General features: G+C 33.9%; 2 protein-coding genes across 4 annotated transcripts in view; one reads left to right on the forward strand and one right to left on the reverse strand.

The window, feature by feature from the left end:
* LOC137923122 (anoctamin-4-like) overlaps nt 1–21472 on the forward strand; it is a 33777-nt gene extending 12305 nt beyond the window's left edge. The window contains exons 2-26 of one of the 3 annotated variants that reach the window (XM_068766285.1): nt 1934–2232; nt 2529–2653; nt 3407–3550; nt 3990–4022; nt 4695–4862; nt 5331–5441; nt 5767–5901; nt 6618–6794; nt 7296–7447; nt 7809–7911; nt 8051–8158; nt 10406–10611; nt 11007–11173; nt 11720–11796; nt 12586–12726; nt 13330–13494; nt 14240–14383; nt 14670–14839; nt 15675–15814; nt 16756–16915; nt 17387–17432; nt 17502–17607; nt 18298–18473; nt 19034–19208; nt 19658–21472. In XM_068766285.1, the coding sequence (XP_068622386.1) occupies nt 1944–2232; nt 2529–2653; nt 3407–3550; nt 3990–4022; nt 4695–4862; nt 5331–5441; nt 5767–5901; nt 6618–6794; nt 7296–7447; nt 7809–7911; nt 8051–8158; nt 10406–10611; nt 11007–11173; nt 11720–11796; nt 12586–12726; nt 13330–13494; nt 14240–14383; nt 14670–14839; nt 15675–15814; nt 16756–16915; nt 17387–17432; nt 17502–17607; nt 18298–18473; nt 19034–19208; nt 19658–19764 (3525 nt within the window). In that variant the 5' untranslated portion in view covers nt 1934–1943 and the 3' untranslated portion in view covers nt 19765–21472. Of the gene's footprint in view, nt 1–1933; nt 2233–2528; nt 2654–3406; nt 3551–3989; nt 4023–4694; nt 4863–5330; nt 5442–5766; nt 5902–6617; nt 6795–7295; nt 7448–7808; nt 7912–8050; nt 8159–10405; nt 10612–11006; nt 11174–11719; nt 11797–12585; nt 12727–13329; nt 13495–14239; nt 14384–14669; nt 14840–15674; nt 15815–16755; nt 16916–17386; nt 17433–17501; nt 17608–18297; nt 18474–19033; nt 19209–19657 lie in introns of those variants that run through there. The other 2 variants (XM_068766286.1, XM_068766287.1) reach the window with 2 other exon arrangements.
* Nucleotides 21473–23274: 1802 nt separating this feature from the next.
* Nucleotides 23275–24576, reverse strand: LOC137922959 (lipase 1-like). The gene is made up of 2 exons (XM_068766074.1): nt 23903–24576; nt 23275–23314 (listed from the first exon to the last, which is right to left on the reverse strand). Exons 1-2 carry the CDS (start codon nt 24574–24576, stop codon nt 23275–23277), a joined length of 714 nt encoding a protein of 237 aa, XP_068622175.1.
* Nucleotides 24577–25247: the final 671 nt, after the last annotated feature.

Raw genomic sequence — 25247 nt, forward strand, 5'->3', positions numbered from 1 at the left:
TTCACAAGAAGTGTCCGCGACAAGAAGATGCTTAAGTATCTTCTTTTTTAATTAACCTTACGGCAATAACAGAACTATATTTACCTTAGTATTGCTTTACTCTTATTTGTAATAGATATAAGAGCTATAAGGAAAAACTTTCATATTCTATTACATATATATATGTTTATGTGTACATATATATATATATACGTGTACATATAATTCGTCATTAAAAAATATCTCTTTTTTTGTATCATTTTTGCTCATCGGTAGCCTTGTAAAATATAAATTTAATACGAGTATTATATGTTGCAGGTTGATTATTTGGGATTTGGGAAATGAAAGGAAGGTGGAATTTGCGCAAAATTCTTTCCAAATATAATGTAAAAGTACCGTAATCGTCAATTATCATACAAGTATCACATAAAATTTATAAATATGATGTTTAAAGCATCGTATCGCCGTGGGAAATCGCTTTAGTAGTCTATCACATATTGTACTATCACACGGTTGGCCATTTTGAATTATTTATCGCATATCGATTAACTGTATCCAGAAGGAATTTTCATTTAATAACGCGCATTTGCATTAATTTATATTTAAATTTGAAATCATTGTGGTTATTGCAATCTTATTCCTAGCTTTTATTCCGTCTGATGTCGGTGTCCACTTTTCGTCATTTCGTTATATTGTGAACACCGTGAAAGATCGCAGCTTTTCACGTATTTTTATACAACACTTACTCATCCCAGTATCTGTCTACCTTTGCAACGTTTATCGGTAATATCTCGCATTGTAGATATACTCTGATAGTCAAACCTTTTAATAAGTCGGTAAAATTTTTGAACACAAGGCAATTAGGGCCTAAAGGTAGGAGTCCTAGTAGTAGAACGTCTACGGTGGATAGACGACCTTTATAAGGCAATAGAAAGTGACAGAAAAGCCGCTTCCAATTGGTCCTATTACGGATATATAGAAACCTACGTCTAGTAGTCCTGGCGGTAATTATGTTAATTATGATGATGAAAGAAATTCAGAAAAAGTACATACATATTGCAAGATTATAACTCTTAAGTTCTCGTTATTTATTTCCGTGTTTAAATAGTCGTCTTTAATATATATAATATAATTATAAAAATATTATAGTAATTGGTCTACTGGATTAAAGCTTTCTTTTTTTAACTGCCGTCTTTAAACCTAGTAAGTCGTTAAGATATAACGCCCCACATTACTCCATATAACGTTGACAATATAAATAGCAGACTGGTGTTGTTTAAATTTTCACTTAATCTAACTCCCGCAGCGCTTAGTGATTGACCTACATGTGTCGACAACTTTCCTTTTATTACTGTACCATACCAATCGATAGCATTACTGTTTTGTTGATCTATTTTCAGTTGAACGTTTTTTCGAACACGTCCTCGCTTTATACGACATGTCATCAATGTCGAATCGTAATAATGCTGAAGATGAAAATCAAATACACTTAGCGTACCGTAATCGTTACAACAATTTTTATAATGGCCATTGTTGATTGTGAATCAATTGCGTAACTTTAGCTGAATTTCTCACGTTTTTATCGAGTAAATGTAGAGAATTTTTCAATTCGTCGATAAAATAAATTTAGTAAAATTTCTTTTCTTCTGGAATCGGTTATTTATGTGATCAAATCCGCAATATATATAAAAGTATAACAATGGATACAGAAAGCTGAGTGTTTTGTTCACATTTTCAAAAATTATAGTTAATCGTTAAATATACTTTATGAAAAAATTCACAAGACCTTTACTCCCTTGGAAGATTTATGCGAAGATATTGCCGCCAGTATCAGCAATTTGAATATTTTGTAGTATATTCAACTCATCTTACTAAACTTAGCATACATCAAAATTTTAATAAATATGTGGTACATGAGATTATATATATAAATATGTATATAATTTTTGTATAGTGAAATAACAATGGAAAATGGCCATGATCGGGAACCATTTGAAGTTGAAGAGAGCAGCGTCAGAAAAGTTATCACAAAACTGAACCACCGCGCACCGCGAAGAGCTTTAGAACAATTAGATAAGTTTGGCAAGGGCCTAGGGCGAGTCAATCAGTTTACTGGAAAAAGACTAGACGATCAAGCTGTGCTTGATAAAATAACCTTTGAAAGTGAAAGAATCACAGCTAGCCACAGTGAAGCTTCTTCAAGAAGGAACAGCGACGATGGGGGGCGTGCTAAGAAAGAATGCATACGAGAAGGTATATAAACTTTTCTTTATCTTTACATTTACAATTATTTCAACATTTTGAATTTGTTCAATTTAAATCGTAAATAGTTTATTTAAGTAATTTTAGATCAATTACTACTACAATCTCTTTAGTTACTCGTTTAATTCAATTTTTATAGGTTTTAACTGATTGCGGAATGACAGAAAAATTACTGTGTCAAATGGTTTCAAAAATAACTTCAGCTAAAAATTTTAATCTTTTTTAAATGAGATATATTTTTGTAACATTTTACCGAACAATTTCATTTTGAAACCATAATATTCCAGACGGTACTTGTTCCGAACCACCAACAGCCAATATAACTAATCACAATGCTTGGAACGAATTGAGTAGTTCGACATCCACTACAAGGACAGAACTGTCTGTGTCGGACAACGGATTTGATGATCAGGTGAGTGTCTCACTAGTTTTATATTCCACTGTTTGATATAGATATTCCCCGAGAAAATTACAATAGAGCGATTACATACAAAAAATTCTAGTCAAATTAAAACAGATAATAATTCTGATTTTTTTAACATTTAATAAAAAAAAAAGCGATCGCCCTGAAATATTTCTTAATATTATTATGCGAAAGGCCAATAACTTGTAACTGTACAAATTCTGTCGGGACAACTATTATTTTAATATATAGTATAACCAAAATGTAACTAAACGAATATACACAACGCAAGTCTATGTAAGCCTAAGTAATAGAAGTAAGTAAAGCTACTAGCCAGTTTAAGAGAAAACAAAACTTTAATGCTAACTTTAGAAACAAAGCTTAGGTTAACGACTGTTATATTTTTATCTATATATAAAACATCGAACCCGTTGATATAATCGGGTGACCAAAAAATGATTTTCTGATCGTAGTGTAATGCGACGAAATTGAATCTATTAATGAGATTGTTGGATTCGCATCACGTTACTCGTGCAACCGATGGCCGTTCGGGCCGTAAGCCTCTCAAGTCGTGACAAGGAGCCGGTTGATACGGCATGGGTAGCCTCCACTGTGGTGAACCGACGATATAGTTAAGGAAGTCATTGGATGAGGGCAGCGCAAGATCGGTCATAGTAGCGATCTTTGCCTTAAGTTTCACTGGGCGCTTATCGACTCGTAAGAACAATAATATTGTTTAATCGTTTAATATTTTAAATTCAGAATAGACTCAACCGTCGAAGCCATGAGACGTCTTTACCAGGTACACCATATACCCAAGCTCCTTGGAAATCATCCGACAATCTTGCACCTGAATCAACATTTGGAACGTCCCTGGCTGATATTATGGAAAGTCCAGCAAATAAGGTACAACATTTTTTTGTTTACATGTTTCCTAATTTTTTTTTGCCATTACCCAAAACTGTAGAAACGATATGTTATAAATAGATATATTCTTATCATTTAAATATTCGTTTATTGAATAATTAACTCTTTCCTTAAATTTATTTTTAATATGTATTGATAAACCAGATATTAGGAATAAACTTAAGTTATAGTTTTTTTTCCCAAACTAATGTTAATGGATTCATCATCATCAAGTCAGCAGATAGACTCTAACTTCAATACATAGGCCTACCGCAAAGATAGTCACGATGACTGACATTATCAGCATTCCACCTGGCTATACAGCCCCCCGTCTACCTTCTCGTGTTGTTACCCGTGAACATTGGGGCCCTGACAGCCATCAATTGCACGAGCGATATGTTAATGGATTACAGATTAAAAATTAAATTTGGCATTTCAGAGTATACCCTTTGACGAGCAAAGCGAAAAAAAGGTACTAATTATAATTACACGCGTTTTACGTTTTGTTTTTCTTATTTATTATTTAATTGTTATATTATATCTGTGCTCAATGCGTGAAGGTTTTGTCACATTTATTTGTTGTATTTGTATTGTGTGTACCAGGTATTCGTATATACAATTTATCGTTAATAATATTGGGATCTGGCTTTGTCTGCCGTCAAACATAAAACACTTTAAAATTCAAACGGTGAAAGTCTGCGGTCAAAGTATAATGCTTATTTTATATTCACTGGACAAAGTTAATCAAACTCTCTTTCAGCTGCGCTTATGTGTACGGGACAGTTATTTGTGGAAGGTGTCATCAATTATATTTAAAATAAAGCTGCGTTAACATGTGACTACTTTTGTTAAAGTTATATTAATAACGTTTTTTTAATAAACTGTAATATAATGCCATGTCGGTATCAACACCAACCACTACTGTATACAAAGAGTAATACATAACTACACATTAGATATTAAATCCTCGTGTAAACACTTCTTTATCTCGTTTCTTCACTCGTGATATGCGTTTTATGGTATTAACTCTGTCCGGCGAATGCCGAATAAAAAAGCCTATGATGTAATTATAAAAAAAAATAAGTATAAATTACGGATTGATATTTATTTTGGATTAAAGTAATTTTTCGTTACTACAACATAGATCCATCTTCGAGAAGATATACGATCGAACTCACGAGATAGTTCGGAGGAGCGACGACTGCGCGGATGGAGGCTAGTAAGAAATGCTACGTCAGCTGCGGGTGGATTTTCACCAAAATACAAGGTCAACTCCCCTGCTATACCTGGAACTCCATTGCCTAATTTTCAGGTAAAATTTTGGATTTAATCATCATCCTTTCAGCTATCCGCAGCCGGTAATAGATCTTTTCCATAGATTTCCCAAAAGCCTTAAGCCTTCCAACCGGGAAGCGTCATTAGATTTGGCACGTCGAAAATATATTTTTCGGCCAAAAATAATATTTTATGAACACTATCAGTTTTAGTCACTCTTTACATATACTAAGCTGTCAGAGTACTCTACGATAAAAATAAGGCTCTACAAATCCGAATCCAGCCTAAATTTTATAAATTTCACTGGGCCAGACGCCCGATTTGTCCAATCCAGTACCACTGTAAGTAAAGTTTACACCTTTATCCATTACCAAGTATTAAGTTGGTTGCTATGGATTTTCATCCAGTCTTACGGTATTTTCAAAAATTAATTACAAATGAGAACTCTATTGTATATGCTGTGTATTATAATTTTTGAAATATTTTCTTATTCAACAATTTGCAGACGAAATCGGATGGTAAGAATACAGATTATGGGAACAGAGACGACAGGAAGACTTCAACACCTAAATATTCAAATGAAAAAGAAGAAAATTTAGGAGAGACTAGTCCAGAGGTAATTTAACATAAATAAAAGTAGTTTAAAATATTGCATTAAACCGTTTACAATTACAAACAGCGTCCTAAATTTATCGAAGTTAATTAGTTATGAATTTTATGTAGATGTAGAAAGAATATAGGTTTCGTTGAAAAATAAAACAATAAACAATCAACGTATATTATATATATCCATATAATATACATTGACCTCATCGCCTAACGCCTAAGTGAATAAGACAATAACATTTTCTATTTGAATCATAATTAAATCAGGTTTTATAAATTAAACATTATTCTGCGTCGTCATCTTGTGTAATTGAGGCAAATATGCACATTTTCAGGGTCTTGATCCAGACTCATTGATGTTTAGAGACGGAAGAAGGCGTATTGATATGGTTCTAGCCTACGAAGAAGAAGACTATGGAGTTATGACTGAAGCAGAAGCAAAAAGAAGGGACCATAGAAGAATATTTCAAGTGAGTTTATATTTTTATGCTTACATAAATTTGCAAGTTTTGTAAGAATATTTTCAATCTAAAACGAATTTCTAATATTATTTTATATATGAATTTAATAGAAATATTTAGTCGTCACATCATCATTATTATCATCATGTCAACCGATCAACGCCCACTGCAAGGTGAAGGCCATTCCTAAATATCGCCACGATGAACGGTGTAGCGCTGCCCGCATCCAGCGACTTTGCGTCCTTGACTATGTCCCTAGTCCACCTAGTGGAGGCTCGTAGTCGCTACTTAAGATCCTTTCGGTCCGGAACAGGCGTCAGTTGCACGAGAGATATACTTTGCCCCTTCACACAAGTAATTCTCCGAACAACGTCAGTTCCTGATTCAAACAAACCTTTTTTCATTATCCAGATTACTATATATTTCTTGAAATACAAACTTTTGCCGTGATGTTTCTCTTGGAGTTTGTGCGTTTTTCAGTCAAGTCTTTTCTTCATATCCTTATTAATGGTTCCTATCCAGATTATCGGCTGGAACCCGAATCCCTATTTAGTTGAGCTATTTTCAGAACCTTCATGGTCCTATATCAGTCTTCTCTCCGCATAACGTGGCCATAGTTTGTTTATTTTCATGCAGATTATGCATTGTCAGAAACACAAATCATATTTAGATAATATTAAGACTAATTTAGTTTATTCTATTTGTGCTGTTATTATCTATTTTAGGAGAACCTCATTAAGGAAGGCCTAGAACTAGAGTTAGAGAATAAATGTTTATCCTTCGATGAAAAAACTTGGTTCCTAAAAATACATATACCATGGAAGACTGAAATGAGACTAGCTGAAGTAATAGGAATGAAATTACCGACTAAAAGATTCATTACCATTTCTGTCAGGGCTTGGGTAAGTTATTAAAATATCAATAGAATCTGTCAATCTATATTTTTTAATGTTATTGGAAAAAAACTAATGCTTATTTTCAATTTAACAAAACATAGAGTTTCAATATAACTAACAACAAAGTCATTAGAGTATATAATTATTTTTGATGATCATATCAACAAATAAAAAGATTTTTCCTTGAAGTTGAAAGTTTAACATTATTTTTGGCAGAGCCTGTGCACAATATTTTTTTTTAATTTACAAAGAGATAAATTTACCGCGTCGTTTGGCAGCTAGTTATAAAATCGTATACGTTGACCTAAGAATGAATGAGACACTATAAATCCTTATAGCTGGTACAGCAACTTTATTATTATTCTTAGATTATATTTTTAAAGAACTGTTTTTGTTAAATTTACTTCGATTTTTAAATAAATACATTAGGTTGTCGTAAATATATTGTGAGTGTAATGTGAATATTATAAATAGATTTACAAAAAAATATATAATAACCGCTTCTAGTCTGAAGAGAAAATAGCTGAAAAAGGAAGGAGATGGTATTCAAAATGGCGAAGAAAATGGAACGAGCTTTACCAATATGAGCACAGCCGAATTGAACCAGAACCATCGTTTTACACAGCCACAGATCAAAAAGGAGCACGCAGAGAAGAACAGTGAGTTTGTACTAATAACCATGTAGCTCACGCTCTGTAATGATGGCCAAGTATAGCTACAATACTTTTATATAAAATCATACTTCGGGCGTTCGAATCCAAATTCTAAAGACGATTTTAATTTACTGCAGACTTTAACTGTTTGACCTATATTCCAAAAAATAAAGAATGGTCACTTTTAATACAGTGTTTAGAAATAGGTGTGCAAGCTCTAAAGTTTTTGCTGAAAAATGAGTTATACATTTAACCCTCTACAGCCTTTTTTTTCTGTATATATCATAATATTTTTGTTTGCAAAATACTTCCTTCATTCATAGATGACGTCAATAAATGTTTGATAACTTTTTTTTTACATGTGAAGGTTTCTAGTGAAAGACCGTCACACACAATTTTCTCCGGCGCAGAGGAGTATGTTGGTCATGCAGATTTTACTCAGAGCAAGATATGACAGTACTGAAACTAAGGTACATATCACGGAACCACGTATAGTTTTATTTCATATTCTATTCGTTTGACTAAAAAAAATATAGATATATTAAATTTTACTTGAAACCAGAACTTAATTTTTCCTTAAACAACCAATTAAACTTTATTTACTTACAGATGGGCATACGCAGATTGCTTAACGATGGTACTTACCTTGCTTGCTTTCCTCTTCACGAGGGTCGTTATGACGTCGATAATGCGGATGGAAATATGACCGACAGAAGGGTAAGGTTTAAAACATTACCTTAATGTCATGCTATTATTAAAATGGCGATAGAAACAAACAAAAAACGTCATGAGAAAAATAAGAAAGTAACAAAACGGATATGGCTTTGTTAAGTATAATAAATTATAAGGTTATATAAATATAAGCTACAAAAAGTTTGTAGCGACTCTCTCGCCCGCTTAACATTCAACGTTCTCAAATGTGAAACAAAGTCTTTGACGTTACTCTTAAATGCGCACTACTTGTATACACACATCCTGCATTGAAAATATCGAGCTATTCGATTTTATTGGCAATTTATGAAATATTATATATATTCAACATCTGCTATCCTAGTTTCATTGCACCAATATAGAAGACGATACGAGGGCCAAACTGAAAGTTTTTAGAACTGGCAACTTAAAAGCATTATATTAAAAAAATAAGTTAAAATTTTGAAAATTGAACTCTTTACCAATAATATTGAGTATACATTTCATTCATTTGTCATTTGTTTTACGATTTGGCGGCAAATTGAAAATTGTCTGTGCACGTCAGAATGAATTTAAGCCGAAAAAATTTTCGTGCAATGATTTTTTATGACTTTCGATGTCATATAAGTCAACAAGAAAGTTATGATAGACTTCGATTGGCTTTTCACGATGAAGCCCCATCTCGTGCCACAGTTTACAACTGGTTTAATGAATTCAAACGTGGTCGAACTAATCTCACCGATTATTTGCGTGAGGGACGGCCTTCTACAGCGACGACTGAAGACAATATCAGTGTTGTGCGGCATATGATAGAGACTGACAAAAGAGTGACCTATCAGCAGATTCGGACAAGTCTAGGCATAGGTATGAGTCAAGTGCACAAAATCCTCCATGAACATTTAGCGGTCAGGAAGCTTTGTGCCCGCTGAATACCGCATAATTTGACCGAGGCTCAAATACTCCGCCGTGTTGATTGGTGCCGAGAAATGATCCAAAAATTTAACGGAGGTGACTCAAATGCTGTGTTCGACATACTAACGGGTGACGAAAGCTGGATTTACTGTTATGATCCGGAAACCAAAAGACAGTCTGCTCAGTGGGTGTTTCCTTCCGAAGAGTTGCCAACTAAAGTGAAGAGAGGTCGAAGTGTTGGAAAAAAGATGGTGGCCTCGTTCTTCGGAAAGACAGGTCATTACGCAACAGTTGTCTTAGAGGATCAGAAAACGGTTAATGCAGAGTGGTAAACTAACAACTGTTTGCCACTTGTCTTGGAAAAAGTTCGAGAGAAACGACCTCGCAGCAGGATCCTCCTTCATCACGACAATGCCTCGTCGCACACCGCCAGGCAAACGATCGACTATTTGGCGTCCTCAGACGTGGAATTACTGGGTCACCCGCCGTATAGCCCCGACCTCGCACCCTGCGATTTTTATTTATTCCCGAAAATAAAAGAAAAACTTCGAGGAAAACATTTTATGGACGCCGAAGAAGCAGTGGCTGCGTTTCAAAACGCCATCGAAGAGACCCCTAAGGCCGAGTGGGCAAGGTGCTTTTCTCAATGGTTCCATCGAATGCAGCGATGTATTGATGTAAATGGACGCTATTTTGAAAAGTTATAATAAAACTAATAACTTGCTAGAATGCTTAGTTTTTGATTTTCTAAGAACTTTCAGTTTGACCCTCGTATACCATAAGTTTTAAAATATGAAGTCCTGAAACTTGTCATGAGATACCGTACGTCAACTGCTGGACATCGACGTTTAGTTGCTGCGGGATTAAGATGCAGACGCTTAACCTAAATCTCTTCCATAATCATCATCATCACCATTATCATCAATTTAGACGTCAAAAGTCTACTATTGTACTCAGGGTTCCTCTGTAAATTTCCAATAAGAACCGTAGCTATCGACATTAACAGGGTGGCCTGTCCACGTAGATGGACATCCTATTCTGCGCTTGGTATGGTGTCGTCTCCAGAACCGTAAGAACCTCAGCTGCTATCTGTTTTACGCGCCGCGTGACATGCCTATTGTCACTTCAAATTTCAAATACACTGGACTAAGTCGGTTAGTTTTATTGGTCTACCCAACTCTTCAATCCTGATTCAATCTCGTAAGGAAATCGATCGGTCATAGCTCTCTCCATGGCTCGTTTTGGGACTGTGAGCTTTCCATTGAAGCACGAAGTGAAAGACATGTGCTTCTAGCTTCTGTTTAAAATATGTCACCAAACAATATACATATATATTTAATAGATCTACTTATATCCTTTCAGCTTTTGTATCTGGAGTGGGCTCGACCATGCAAGTGGTACAAGAAGCAGCCGCTGTGGCTGGTCCGCCGCTACTTCGGTGATAAGATCGGCCTGTATTTCTGCTGGCTCGGCTTCTATACAAAAATGTTGTACGCGCCGGCTATTGTTGGAACTCTTTGCTTTTTATATGGGTTAGCGAGTATGGAATCTGACGATAACATTCCCAGGTAATTATAGCTGTCTAACGTAACACCGAAAAAACTTCTCCACGCAGAAAGTAATAGAGAGAATAGTCCCAAAAGGTTTCCATCAGACTAGGCCAGTGCAGATTTGTGAAACCACATTTCTAACAAATTTTTAGGACTTTAAAAACTTTGGATATTACTTTTCAATATTTTTGAGTAGAGACAATGTTACATGATTCGCACAGGATCCAGGATCAAATCCTCGATCTCGGATAGCATATTTCAATACTTACTGCTAGGCCGTCAGTGCTCTAAATATTTTTTTATTCAAAATGTGATTTAATTAAATTTATCAATAAAACGGTTCTTTGTTTTTCTGATTTCAAACATTAAAAATATATGGTTGAAATATATTATTACTACTGAATCACTTCCAGCAAGGAGATCTGTGACAGCAATGGACCAGGAAACATAACTTTGTGCCCGCTCTGCGACAAAGCGTGCCAGTACCAAAGACTGTCGGACTCTTGTCTTTTCGCCAAACTAACATATTTGTTTGATAACCCCGCTACAGTGTTCTTCGCTATATTTATGTCTTTTTGGGGTAAGTTACGTACTTGTAAAATATCATTGAATACACATTAAATCTATTTTTAAATATTTGCATTATAAATATAAATATTTAAGTAGTTTATTACTTTTGAAAACTGACCATTTTTATTATTTTTATTATTAAAATACACTTTCTGTGATGGTTAAAAGTTCTTGTACCCTTTACATATCTGCTATTTAAGGTTAAAACCACCATACGAAAGTTACGATTATATCATGGCAAATACGCTCACACAGACTAATTGTCCGCAATTCAAATCCAATATCGACAAGCTGTAAAAGCCGTAATGATTGCATTAAGGGACACCCTGGTCTCCAATTCAGAACCTTATGGTCTCAGCGGTCATATGTTTTGCGCAAGACTTGACCCGCCCATTGTCACTTCAAATTGCCAACCTCTCAGCTATATCGGTACTTTCGCTCGTCTACGGTGCTCTACATTTCTGATTCGATATCTTTGAGTGTTGAATAAGTAATTTATTCAACACTCAAAGATATCGAATCAAACGTTTTAAATACTAAGATGTCTATTTTTCAGCCACAACATTCCTAGAGTTATGGAAGCGAAAACAATCAGTATTACGTTGGGAGTGGGATTTAGGAGGCGTCGATCACGTAAGTTTCGTTATTTATTAATGTACCTTTTTTATCACCACTGGCCGTCGCGGCAGTATAGAACTATCACTCTAACGGAAAATAGAAATGGCCTATGCCAAAAGCAAACCGACAGCTTTTATTTAGGCAATCTTTCCAAGGACAATGTATACGCTTTTATACGACCTCAGAAAAAATTCAAAAAACTCCTATACCGAAATTTAAAAAAAAAGTACATTCATGTGCTAAAGCTTACTACACTGTAAATAACTTCATAGAAGATAGCACACCTGGGTGGTTATGTGTTCGTCTCCAGGCTATTTAATGGTGATTAAATATGTAAAAATATGAAGCCTTGCTGAGATATTTCGCCTGTTCTTCTCAGATTTAAGACATTTATTATTCGAAATAGTGGTCGACTCATCGTCAAATAAATAAGAGATGTGATATGTCGTTTGTTGCATAACGAATTTTTAAATATGAACACATAGTTTTGGGTATGAAACTTAAAAATTGTTTTATTATAGACATAAATAGTGAAACAAATATTTATTAGTTCGAAATGCTGTGTTAGTTCTTTCGATACGTCAAAACCTTTATATAAAGAAAATTTAAATATGTATATGTAGACATAGATTAACATTGCGAAACCAGTTCCGCTTGTTGGTTTTTATTGAGAAAAATCTTGCATGAAACTCAATAGTTTCTTTTATAATGCCAATTCTAAAATTTTTCCTGCAATAAATCGTAAGTTATAAGATTAATTAGAAAAGGTAATTGTATTATCCTAATTTAATTTCAATTTAACAGGACGAAGAACCAAGACCAGAGTTCGAGACCTCGGTGAAAACATTCCGTACAAATCCAGTGACTAGAGAAAAGGAACCATTCTTACCCGGGTGGCAGAAAACCATGCGATACGTTGCCACTAGCTCCGCTGTTTTATTTATGGTCAGTCATATTTTTTCATTTTCTTAATATTATTGTATTAAATAAATCATCGACTTTCGAAGGTATTTGTGTGTAGCAGTCCAAAAGTAAAAAAAAAAGTATTATTGCAAAACTTATGTAATAATTAGATTAACTAAATATAATGCAACGCTATTTTGTTTTGATTAATTTCAAATATTTAAGACAATAATTTGTTTCATATACTCTGTCTTATACGGAAATTCTACTGTGGTATAAGGTTTTCTTTCTTGTTATTTTTCAGAGGTAACCCAGCGGTAGACTGAGACTTGCGATCGTAGCTCGTGGATTCGATTATTACAATTTTATGTAATTCACACTATGTGCACTAATTATATACGATTGCCACTGCTCATAAATAAATTTCTAGAATGCGCAGCAATGTATCATAAGGCTAAACTGCGATCGGTCTACCCGCCTGCCAGACGTATATCCTCCCATAGATATCTTTGGGGAAGGCCTGTGCCTTTCAGAAGGCATTATTTATTGGCTGAAACGACGAAACTGATGGAGCCGTTCTCAAGTTTTAGGCGCAACAAGACTTTTGACCATTAGTTTAATAAATAAAAAAAATTGTTGTTCCAGATAACCATAGTGATGGGAGCTGTTTTGGGAACTATTATCTACCGCATATCAATGGTATCAGTCATCTATGGCGGGAGTGGATTTTTTATTAAAAAGCACGCGAAAATATTTACAACTATGACTGCCGCGCTTATCAACTTGATCATCATCATGGTTTTAACGAGGGTACGTTATAGTACTACTAAAACTGTTGTACCGCAACTTAGCAAAGAACCATCCGAAATGGGTGGGGACAGCCGAATATATAGGAATATATTGGTATAAATAATCGATATATATTACATGGTAGCGGCAGGACCAAAACATATAAACATTGCGTTGCTTTTGAAAACTAAGAGCGTCAACTTTTTAGCGTATATATTATTTCGAAACATAACTATTTTCATTATTATTTATTTGTTTAAAAAACTAATATTTTATATCTGTTATCTTCAGTAACTAAACCATGCCCAAACTTTGTTTAAGAAATAAAATAAAAGATTTTATAAAATTATCTGGGAGAAGTGAAGAAAGAAACTTCAACAACCTTCCATAAATTTGATTTCTTTAATCTCTTTTCTTCTTTCTTCTTTTTTCTTCTTTAATTATTTCTAAGAATAAAGTAAAGAAATTTTAAATCTCTCTAGTTTTTACTAAATTATTTTTAGGTGTTAAATTAACTAGCTGCCCCCCGTCCGATTGACGTAGCCGACACTGCATTTAGCGGGTAAAATTAATGCTCTCTCAGAACTCCTATCGAGTATAATTTCTCAAAATACATTTTTAGCTGATCTCTACAAAGTAAAAGAAATGTTTCGACGAATATTTCAAGTTTTTTATTCTTATAGTTTCATAGATACGAGTATCATGATGAGTCAGAATATAGGTGGTATTCTCTTATAAATCTGTATAAATATAATATCTGTTACAGATATACGCGAAAGTAGCGGTATATTTAACGAACATGGAAAACCCACGAACACAGACTGAGTACGAAGACTCGTACACGTTTAAAATATTTTTCTTCGAATTTATGAATTTTTATTCGTCTCTTATATACATCGCGTTTTTCAAGGTATGTATATAGATTTGAAGTATTATTTATTCAAAAAAACGGACCGTATAGCAGTCGTATTTATGTGTAGTAAGTCTAACATCTAAAATTTTACTCTGCTATAAAATTGAGATTCACGTAAATTTAATTTATTCGTCATATGATTATTCGAATATCTTCTAAGGGTGAAAATGTGTGTGGTTTAAAATTAAAGGTATGATAACTATAAAAGCAACTTAAATCCAAAAAAATGGTTCTGGGTATGATTGGAAATATTTTACTTATTAAATGTAAACTTTCTTTTCAGGGTCGTTTTTACGACTACCCGGGTGATGACCAAGCGCGTAAGTCAGAGTTTCTCAAGCTTAAAGGTGACATTTGTGATCCCGCGGGCTGCCTTTCGGAATTATGTATCCAGCTCGCGATCATCATGGTCGGAAAGCAGTGCTTCAATAATTTCTTAGAACTTGGATATCCGTAAGTAAAATTTCAGTATGTCTGACTGTCATGAGGATTAAATTTTCAGAAAGCTTTATTTATTAAAGACAATAAAATTATCAGAGACTTCACTGGCTTTTAGTGAAAAATATACATCAGACTCAGACTTTGACTTTTATCATCATTTTAGCCTCCACAAGTAGACATAGTGGACATCCCACTAGAAACTTATCCAAATAGTGTGTCGATCTTGCTAGTGGACGTTCTAACGCTGTGTTAACCGATCCACCTCCACCCCAGAACCTTAAAGTCCCAGCAGCCATCTGTTCCGCGCATTTCGTGACCTACACACTGGTACTTCAATTTGCCAATATGCTGAACTATTTCAGTTACTTTTATCCGGTGACGGATCTCCTCATTCCTGATACGATTCCACATAGAAATCCCGAGCATATTCTTCTCCAGGACTTGGTGAGCCACTAGTAAGCTTGGCAATCAGGTCCGACTTATAATAATTCCCGTTTTATAATATTTTATAGTAACCGGCAATAAAACTTAACTAAAATACAACCATTTTATAACCACGAAAGTTGTATGACGAGAAAAAACGTAAATTATATTAAAAAAAATAAACAATGTGAAAATCGTGAATTAGACTGCATTATTTATTTTAACGCATTGTAATTGGGAGAGGTATTGATGGAAAGTACATTAAACGTGTGGTGTTATACAACAAAAGTTTGTTTTTACAAATTTAGACGTTGTACTATGCACAATTTGAATAAAGAATGAAGTTTAGACGAACTACAACAACTAAAGATTACAATGTCACTGGAACTCATGTGAGAATTAATAGTGAACACATTATTTGCAGAAAGTTCCACAACTGGTGGCGACAAAGATCACACCGGGCAGTAACGAGGGACCTCAGTAAGCCGCACATGGCCTGGGAGCAAGACTACCACCTCCAGGACCCGGGGCGACTCGCGCTTTTTGACGAGTATCTCGAAATGAGTATGATATCTGTAAACGTAATCCTAATGAAATGTGACGATGATCCGAATTTTATTTATTTACTATTCCTTCAATTAAAAATAAAAAACATATGTTATGAAAAATAAAAAAACCACCTTAGTGACCTTTCCTAGTTCTTTCAATTCTTACTCTCCGAACTGTATTTGTTAACGCTGTTTAATAGATCAATGTGCGTTTGGAAGCCCAGAAGATTTAAATTTGTCATAAGGGGAGTCTTGATTTAATCTTTTAAGTCCAAATAGACCCACCCTTTTTTAATACTCCTACCGTACATAGCCATGCACCAGTGATTATTGGTAATGTTAAGTGTAAAATATATTTTGGTGTAAGTTTGAGTATTTATGTACGACATAAATGTTTGGTTCTGTATTATTGCCATATTATAATGTGTATTTAGGACTTGGACACAATTATTGTGTTTCACTAATAAAAATTGATTATTTATAATTAGAGATCAAGTGGAGAGTACATATTTGACTTAAGCATTTATTTGTCTGAGAACTTTTGAAGGCAGTCTTCATAAGTTCATAACTTCGATAATTTGTTAAATTAAGAAAGAACTATTTATGTAGTCAGCACTTGTCCATTTGGAGAGTGATTTAATCTTTCGTAAACTTGTACAATGTGTTTAAATTTTTTTGGCTCCTTAATACGGCATTGTTTAAAATTTGTTATATGTAAAAGATAAAAATATTTATTGCATAAGGTTTCAAAGTTAAGTAAATATGAATCCAAATGTCGCATCCCTGTTTATAGTGAAAATCTTCAATTTTTTTTAAAATCATTATAAATCACTTCAATCATTTTATCTATTTTTATCCACTAAAAACGGAGAATCGAAAACATGAGATATATACTTTTTAGAAAGAATATTTTTCAATATATATATCACAGATTAAAAATACTTATTTTTATTACAGTTTTACAATACGGGTTCGTGACTCTTTTTGTGGCAGCGTTCCCTCTAGCACCTTTGTTTGCCCTACTTAACAACATAGCAGAAATACGGCTAGACGCCTACAAGATGGTAACACAAGCGCGGAGACCTCTCGCTGAGAGAGTGGAAGACATTGGAGCCTGGTAAGCAACCTTTTAGCATTGTTAACTTACTGTGCATAATAAACGGTATTTCAAATCTACGTAAATAAAAATTAATTGACAATTGTGTTGCTAAGGGCAAATTTATGGGGCAAATAAATTACTAGGCATATGAATTACTTGGTAACATGTAATCCTGTAGAAATCCTGTAGAAAAGAGAATTTAAAAAGAGGTTTTACGTATGTCCTCCACAGACTTGCGATCATAGGTCGCAGGTTTGATTCCCGAGATACAATCTTATATATAATACACTTTGCGCGCTAATAATATATGATTGCCATTGCTCACAAACAAGTGTATTTATAAAATTAAATCAGTAAACAAAGTGATCCCTCTGAAATATATTTCAATTATTTAAGTTTTATATTCGACTGTGACAAGTTTACGTACGACGTATGTCGAAGGCAACTATTGATAGATAAAACATTTTTAATTAATTATTTCATTTCTAGGTACGGAATTCTCAGAGGGATTACATATGCTGCTGTAGTTTCTAATGTAAGTAAAAAAAAAGTCATAAATAGATTCGTTCCATTTCGATTTCTAAAACTCATTTATACTCTCCAGGCATTCGTGATAGCGTACACCAGTGATTTCATCCCACGCATGGTATACAAATATGTATATTCACCGGACTACACATTGACTGGATACATCGATCATTCCCTTTCATGTAAGAATAAGAATTTTTAATACTTTTAAGACCTAAATAATACTTTTTCATCATTTCAACTAAAAACAAATGCTGGATAAAACTTAAAACCTTCTCTTAAAATTTGGGCATATGAATGGTGCGTGTCAGTTGACGGTTAGCGTGCGTAGATTTTTCAATTCAAATGTGATCAAGGAATGCTGCTGCCCAGAGTCCATGAATATTTTTCTCTTAGCCGATTCTTTCGGGATCCTCCTAAAGGGAGGTTAGAGACTATTCTATGCGGTAACATTACGATAAAACAATCTTATAGTGTATCTTCCTTTACGCGGAAACTGTCGATTGTTTATACATATATATAAAGATGATTGGTCATAGATATAAAAGATTTCAAGGGTATACTCATGTGCTGTCAATGTATAGTACACCTTTCCCAAAAATCACAATAAAGAGCGATAACAAAATTGGATTACTACACATTAGAATTAATTATTGTTTACAATCTATCTCTGCAGACTTTATAGGCTTTATAGATTTTATAGGCCTGTCGAATTCCAATAAAAATATGTTAATTTATCATAGTTCACTTTAGATATTGGAAAAAGCTTGTTACTGACAAATGTCGGCCTTTAAAAATTTGATACTAATAACTAATCATCTGTATATAGATTGAGGATTAATTCTTATTATCAATATAAATTTTATTGGCAGTATTCAATACGTCGGACTACCGCGAGGACTGGGGTGCGGATGAGAACGAGGTGGACCCGGCGACGTGCGCTTACCGCGGCTACCGAAACCCACCGCAACACACTGAACCATACGGCCTGTCCCCGCATTACTGGCATGTGTTCGCTGCCAGGCTTGCTTTCGTTGTAGTTTTCGAGGTAATTTCATTCACAAGTGTATTCGTTTGTTCTTACCGACTAAACCACACGATGTTCTCTGATGCCCTTTGTTAAAACAACGGGAGCTCCTTCGCATAAAACCGTAATTTCAACTGCGATAACTTAGTGCATCAAACTGAATAGTGATAGCTTGCGCGCCGCTGCGGGGCTAGGACATCGAATCCGTGGATATTTTGATCCCAAAGTGTTGATACTGTTATAAAGTTGGAAGAGAGCTTGGTATATATTTTTCCATTTTTGATGTCTGATGTGATTTTAAAGCATTTAACCGAAGTGACCATAACGCTTTCTCGACCTCCCAATTTGATGAAACGCAAAGAAACCTTCCCCCCCCCCCATCAGCATTCCATGCGGGATCTGCGCTTGGCGATATCAAACCTTGTGAAGTAAAGCTCTTAATGTCACATCGGGTACTTAAAACTATAGCCGAAGCAAAAAAAATCCACAAACATTTACTTACATCTATTACCATCAAGATAGCTAAGTATTAGTCGTTATTTTTTAAACGAATTTGTGTACCTATTTCTTTTTCTTTACAGCATGTAGTGTTTGGACTCACGGGTCTGATGCAGCTGTTTATCCCCGATGTGCCAACAGAGCTGAGAACTCAGATGCAGAGGGAGGCACTTTTGGCTAAAGAGGCTAAATACGAACACGGACGACGGCGGCTGTCAACGGAATATAGGCAGTTTATTGCGCCGAAAAATGATAACGGTAAGAATTTCATTTTATAACAAAGTTACTGCACTCGGCAGATGATATCCAGTTAATGCCAATGCGTTCTCTTTTTTATAATTGTTTAACATTCTTTCTCTTGGTTACTGGATATTTTTTGTGGAAATGGTTTCGTTGAAAGGGACTGGAAGATGGTAAAAAACCTAGTATTATTTTTTTTAAGTTTTATCTTAGAAGTGAAGGACTGATTTTCAATCGGATAGTTGCAGTTCGATATCCAACAGCCGCCACAAAGCATGTCCGAGGACTATAAATAGGAACTATATGTCGTTCACAATTCCTCATTGCTATGATTGATGATTCGATAGTGCTTGTAAAGCCTATTTGAATAAATAACATTTTTATTTTGAATTCGATTTGTATATTAAAATTCGTAATTAGAAAGAGGGACAATAGTAATTTATTATTGTATTTTTTGACATTTTTAGAAAAAGCCAGCGGCGCTTGGATGCGACGCACGTCTCGTGCGTCGGATGGTTTAGACGCGCACGTCGCAGTCGCCCAAAAACCTTCATCTCCACAAATAACACATTGACAAAAAACCAAACTAAAATCTCTAGATTAACAATATTTTCTTAAATTCATATTTAAATGCTTTAATAGACACCAAGAACAAAATTCCCATTGCGAGAGCAACTGCCAAAATTATAAAACTATTCTGTAAGTATATTTCTACTGGTAATATTTTAATGACTTATAATTATTAGTGATTTATAAAACTGACAAAAATTATATTCGTAAACATTGAGGAATAAATATATTCGTATATCGCAACAGAAGTTAGTTCAGTATGAACAAGATTTGTTTAAAATTTCATATTTTTCAACCAAATGCCGTTACATTTACAAGACGATTCTGTAGTAAATTTCACTAAAATTAAAAATAACGTAACCATCGCTTGCCCTAACACATATTTTCACGAAGAAGAATCCTTCCTGAACTCTCTGCAGGGGTAATAAAAAGATCATTCTAAACTCGTACCGGTCGAAACCCCAGTCTTGATTCGACGATTGCTGTCAATACTACAGGATCGTTTTGGTATTCTACCGTTGTTTCAACGGTGGTAGCAATGGTTACTATCGACTAGTCTTAAACGTTTAGTAATTATTACAATATTTAAATTACTGTAAGAATGCATTTTAAACGAGGCTATTTAACATTAAGATGTTTGTTATTTATCATCATCATTTCAGCTGTAGCAACTCCACTGCTGGACATAGGAATATAGATTTCCAATAGGACTGGAGGGAAGCGGCTTACCTGCCTCCTTTGCGACGACATACGTCATACGTCCTTTTTCATTTTATAACGTAACAAAGAATTTATCTTACATAAGATTACTTATGCCGTACTTACGTAACGTTAGAGAATTTGAAAGAAAAGTCTGATTTTATTTTAAATAAAAACGATGAATTCAAAAATTTTAAGATTATTTCTTGTATATACGTGGCTAGCCAGACCAAACTTGATCATAAAAGCTCTTCAGTACAGGGGCAGTAAAGTTAGCCTGCGGAGTTTAATTTGTATTTTAGTAGGGTTTTCTCAAGGAAATTATAATTTGGAAGCTGTTGGTCTTATTTAAACTTTAAGCCCCTCGCTTATAAATTTTAGATTGCCAAGATGATCTGCGGAAAGCAAAGTTCCTCTCAAAAATCATAATTAGTAGTGTGGATATTTTGTCGAAAGTTTATTTCCAATTCATCCTAAAAACCATGTACCCGGCTACTCTCTACCATCTCAGATGTATTTAAGTAAACGATGTCATCAAAAAACAACGTGTCCACGTCATTTGGGTTGGCATTTTCTTTTGTACATAGCATTTACTTTATACACCATTGTTTGCCTCCAACAAAGGCCGTGATATCATCACAGGCGATTTATTTCTCTTATAAAACATTTTAAAAATAAAGTGCCGTTTCTACAAGCACTTACAAATAGTTTTCATCGATGTACAATTCCTAATATATAAATATATAAGAATACCACGTATTATGTGTAGCTTGTTTGAAGTTTAAAACAAATTAAATGGGTCCAAATACTAGTAACTATTGTTGAAATGTAATTAATCTTGTACATTTGAATGTATTGTGTAATTCACGCTATATATATTTTTTTTTTAAATTCTATGGATTTTAATTATCGTTTAAAAATTCGAAAAACTTGAGAACTTATTTTTATCACATTGATAAAAAATGTTATGTTTTTTAAATTATTAAAAAAATGTCTTGTCGAAATATTAAGAAGTTTAGTAAGAAATATAAATTTTAAAAAAATCAAATTATTCCAATAATTTGCAACATATATTGTCATAGTGTTTTTTAATGTAATTATTCTTTGATTGAAAATAGATTTTTTGTGTATTTGAATATGAATCGTGTTATTAAGGATGAAACGTGTATGTCCAAATCTAAATGTGATACTAGTTACACTTTGTCTGTTTTAATGTAAGTCGAGTCGAGGTAATGAATCTCGATTAGTAACTTATTTATGTAAAATTATAACTTAATTATTGTTAGATACTCATTGTTCTACAAATAAAGATATTATTCATAATTGTATTTTACTTGTGGACTTACATAGCTACCAGAGTGTCATTTTCAGATTCCAAGGTTCTGAGCACGGCACAGATCGCTCTATGTCTAAAATCTCTTTTAAGGTAGCGAAGCTCAAGAGATATCTGTGTAGCCTCCGCTCGGACCTCTACATGCTACAATTTCAATGGATTTGATTTTTTGTGTCTTCCGACAAACAGACATAACGTAACTTTCTTATATCTATTTTTTTGAGTCGAGAATGCAAATTGGAGAATACATTTAATAACGCCCAGTAGTTACATTTTTCTTCGCCCAATCCTATGTATTGTATAACAACAGAGTCTTAAGTATTTAGTTTTTAATTCACTATTCACCAGCTATTTTTTTTTCGAAGAATACTTCCTCAAATCAATCGCCCTGAAAAAAAAAACTTAACTATAAAAAAACAATACATTGAGACACTTCCTTGAGAATGATTATAATTATAATTAAAATTACCACAATAACATATCGGTGACATGCTGACCCGTTACCAAAAACATACCAATTTGTTAATTTATACCGCCTGTGTTTTAATTATTCTTATCTATAAGTGAAGACATACTAATAACTAAATGATGCTTTGCTGCCAAATCTGTGCAGTAGTACACTTCCATGTAAAGTATCGGGAATTATATATTAAATTTAAGAAATTCATAACACAAATACTTTTACAATATACAGAATTTTTAAAAGATAAAATTTGAAAATAAATTGCTATACCACTGTATTAAAAATTCCTCGATATTAACGACATAAAAAACCTTTTGAGTTTTTTGTAGAATATTCTCAGAACAGGGTCTTAGCAAATAGAAGCAGATTAAGCTCTTCTATAACAAAGTTGAAGAGCCCCAAACGCGTCCTGGTCGGAGAAAAGGCGATAACAAACTGGTTGGTTTTTGAAGTCACTTTTAAAATATCATTAATGCAGTAATGGAACATTCATATTATATGAACATCCAGAATTTAGCAAAATAATTTTAAAAAATATCAAATTAATTATTTAAATAAAAAAAAATTGTTTCAGTCCAAAGATAGAATGAAAATGAAGAATAAAATATTCGATATTTTGCCTATAATTTTTGACAGTTAATAAAATACACACATATGCTGTTTGAAATGAGACAAGTATATACTCGTATACGCGTTTAACCTGTGACGGTGAATTAACACGCAAGCACGTACCTGTAACTTTTGAAAGACGAGATCATCATCATCAGCATACACGATTAGCGAGGGGAGGTGAACTATCACCCGTACATGTATTTTTTCCTTAAAATCAACCCAAACACAAAAATTTCAAACGCGCAAGTATATTATAAAACAAAAAGTATTATGACCGTAGTGACGTGTTCGTAAACGCTACGTATAAAGTTAATTTTAAATTAAGCTATTGCTGTTCTAGCGACGATGTTATACAAATAAAATTTTATTAAAATGATGATTGTATATTAAATAGGTTTTCAAAAATATTAAGGGGAATAAGCCATGAGATTCCTTGGCCCCACGTACCTGGAATTTTTTGACAATGTACCATATTTATTTAAACATTCTATGATCTTCGGTAAAAGATATATACTCGTATCTTTCCCATAGGGAATGTCAAAATGGTTCCAAAGTGGATCGAGTACAAAAAAATCTTCTACGACATTTGGCAAACGACTGCTTAGCCAGTCTAAGTCTTCTGTGACGGCGAAAAAATCATTTTTTCCTCTTATTATAACTGTTTGAGTAGTTGTTGCACTGAGATTATAAGTTGGAGGTTTCGTTGAATTATACATTTTAATATTTCGATAAAATCCGTAGTCATACTTTTGAAATTTATCCACATTTAAAGCCTGATGGTACCACAAGATATTCTTTATCGAAGTCCCTGCCGGTATGTGACCAACGAGAACTCTGAGAGTATTCGTCTCAATGGAACCCGGATGAGGAGAGTCTAATAAATCAAAAAATCCTCTACAAATAATATTTGCGGTAAGGTAATCCTTACAAAAATAAGCAACAAACTCTTGAGTTATTCCACCCCATGGATATGCTTCATAAACACCAAAGGCATTGAAAATTGGTGAAGTATATTGATAAAATGCAATTATTAACCTAAGAATTGTCGAATCTACATTCTTGAGTCTCGAGCCGGGCGCCAACATAATGGCCACTCTAGTTTTATCACAATAGTTTGGTCGTTCCGAACACATTATGAAATAAATACTTCCACCTTGAGAATATCCAATGTAATTAATGAACTCGTTCTTCGTGTGAATCAATATGTAATCGATCATTGCAGGCATGTCAAAATGTCCCACTTCGGTTAGAGTAAACTCCCAAAAATCACTGTCCGTTTCCGGATTAAGTTTCTTATGACTTTTTCCATAATAATTTCCTCGAATATTTCCCACCCATAAGTCATAGCATGCGTCCGCAATGAGGTAAGCTAATCCCGCATTTGGGCCCGAGTCTAACCATAAGTCAGAAGTCATCAGCAGGCCATGCATCAGCAGTACAGGAGGTTGTCTTAGAGGTTGACGACAATTTTTTCCATGCAATCGAAATATTTTCAAAATATATCCATCTTCCGTAGTGACTGTGTGTTCTTGTACACGGTAACCATATTTAGAAACTAATTCCGTAAAATTTAGCAAAGAGTCTATCGGGTATCCCAACGACAGCTTTAACTCCCTTATAGAAAAAATGTCTTCTAAGCCGTAAAAGGCCGCGTTAATTGAAAATGGTAAAGAAAATAGAAGATAGAACACGCCTAACTTGGTTAACATTTTTCTTAATAATTACGAAGATAGTGCTCGGAACTTTAAATGTAATTTTATTATCTATTTGAAGAATTCTGTTGTTAAATTTAAAAATTGATTCCATTAATTAACTGAGAGAGTGACACATTAATGAATGATAATGTTAAAATAAATTGTTGAAACCTTTCGTATTAATGATTAAAAGGAAATTGTTGTAAAATATAATTTTGTAATGATCTATAGAAACTTTTCATTAAAGGAATATGCTGGAATTGTCTAGCTAGTTACGTGTTGTTAACACTTTCTACCACAATCAAAGTGATGGGAACCTACTAAAACCGTCTCGATAGTGTCATCTGCGCTGGGGCGGGCCACATTCTTAATAAATTAATTACCTACTTAAAACTGCAAATGGTTTTGCATCTGATTAAAAACGATACAAATAATTCCACGGGAAACCCAAATAATTAAGATAAGAAAGGCGAACAACATTTAACTTGTTACATGAGTTGTAGTTTTAGCCAAGTTAATAAGAATTTATTTGTGCATTCTTTTTCATTAAATACTTAAACCTTCTTCAACAACAAAAGTGAAGTAGTTTTTCAACAGAGATTTGTAAAATAACTTCTGATTGAAATGCTAGCTTATGCTCTCATAGACATTTAATGTATTGTTCGGCACGATTAGTTTAAAAAGGA

Source organism: Battus philenor, unplaced genomic scaffold (genome assembly GCF_028537555.1).
Source record: "Battus philenor isolate CCGP_79_NKW_IND1 unplaced genomic scaffold, ilBatPhil1.0.hap1 SCAF_20, whole genome shotgun sequence".
Lineage (NCBI taxonomy): Eukaryota > Metazoa > Arthropoda > Insecta > Lepidoptera > Papilionidae > Battus > Battus philenor.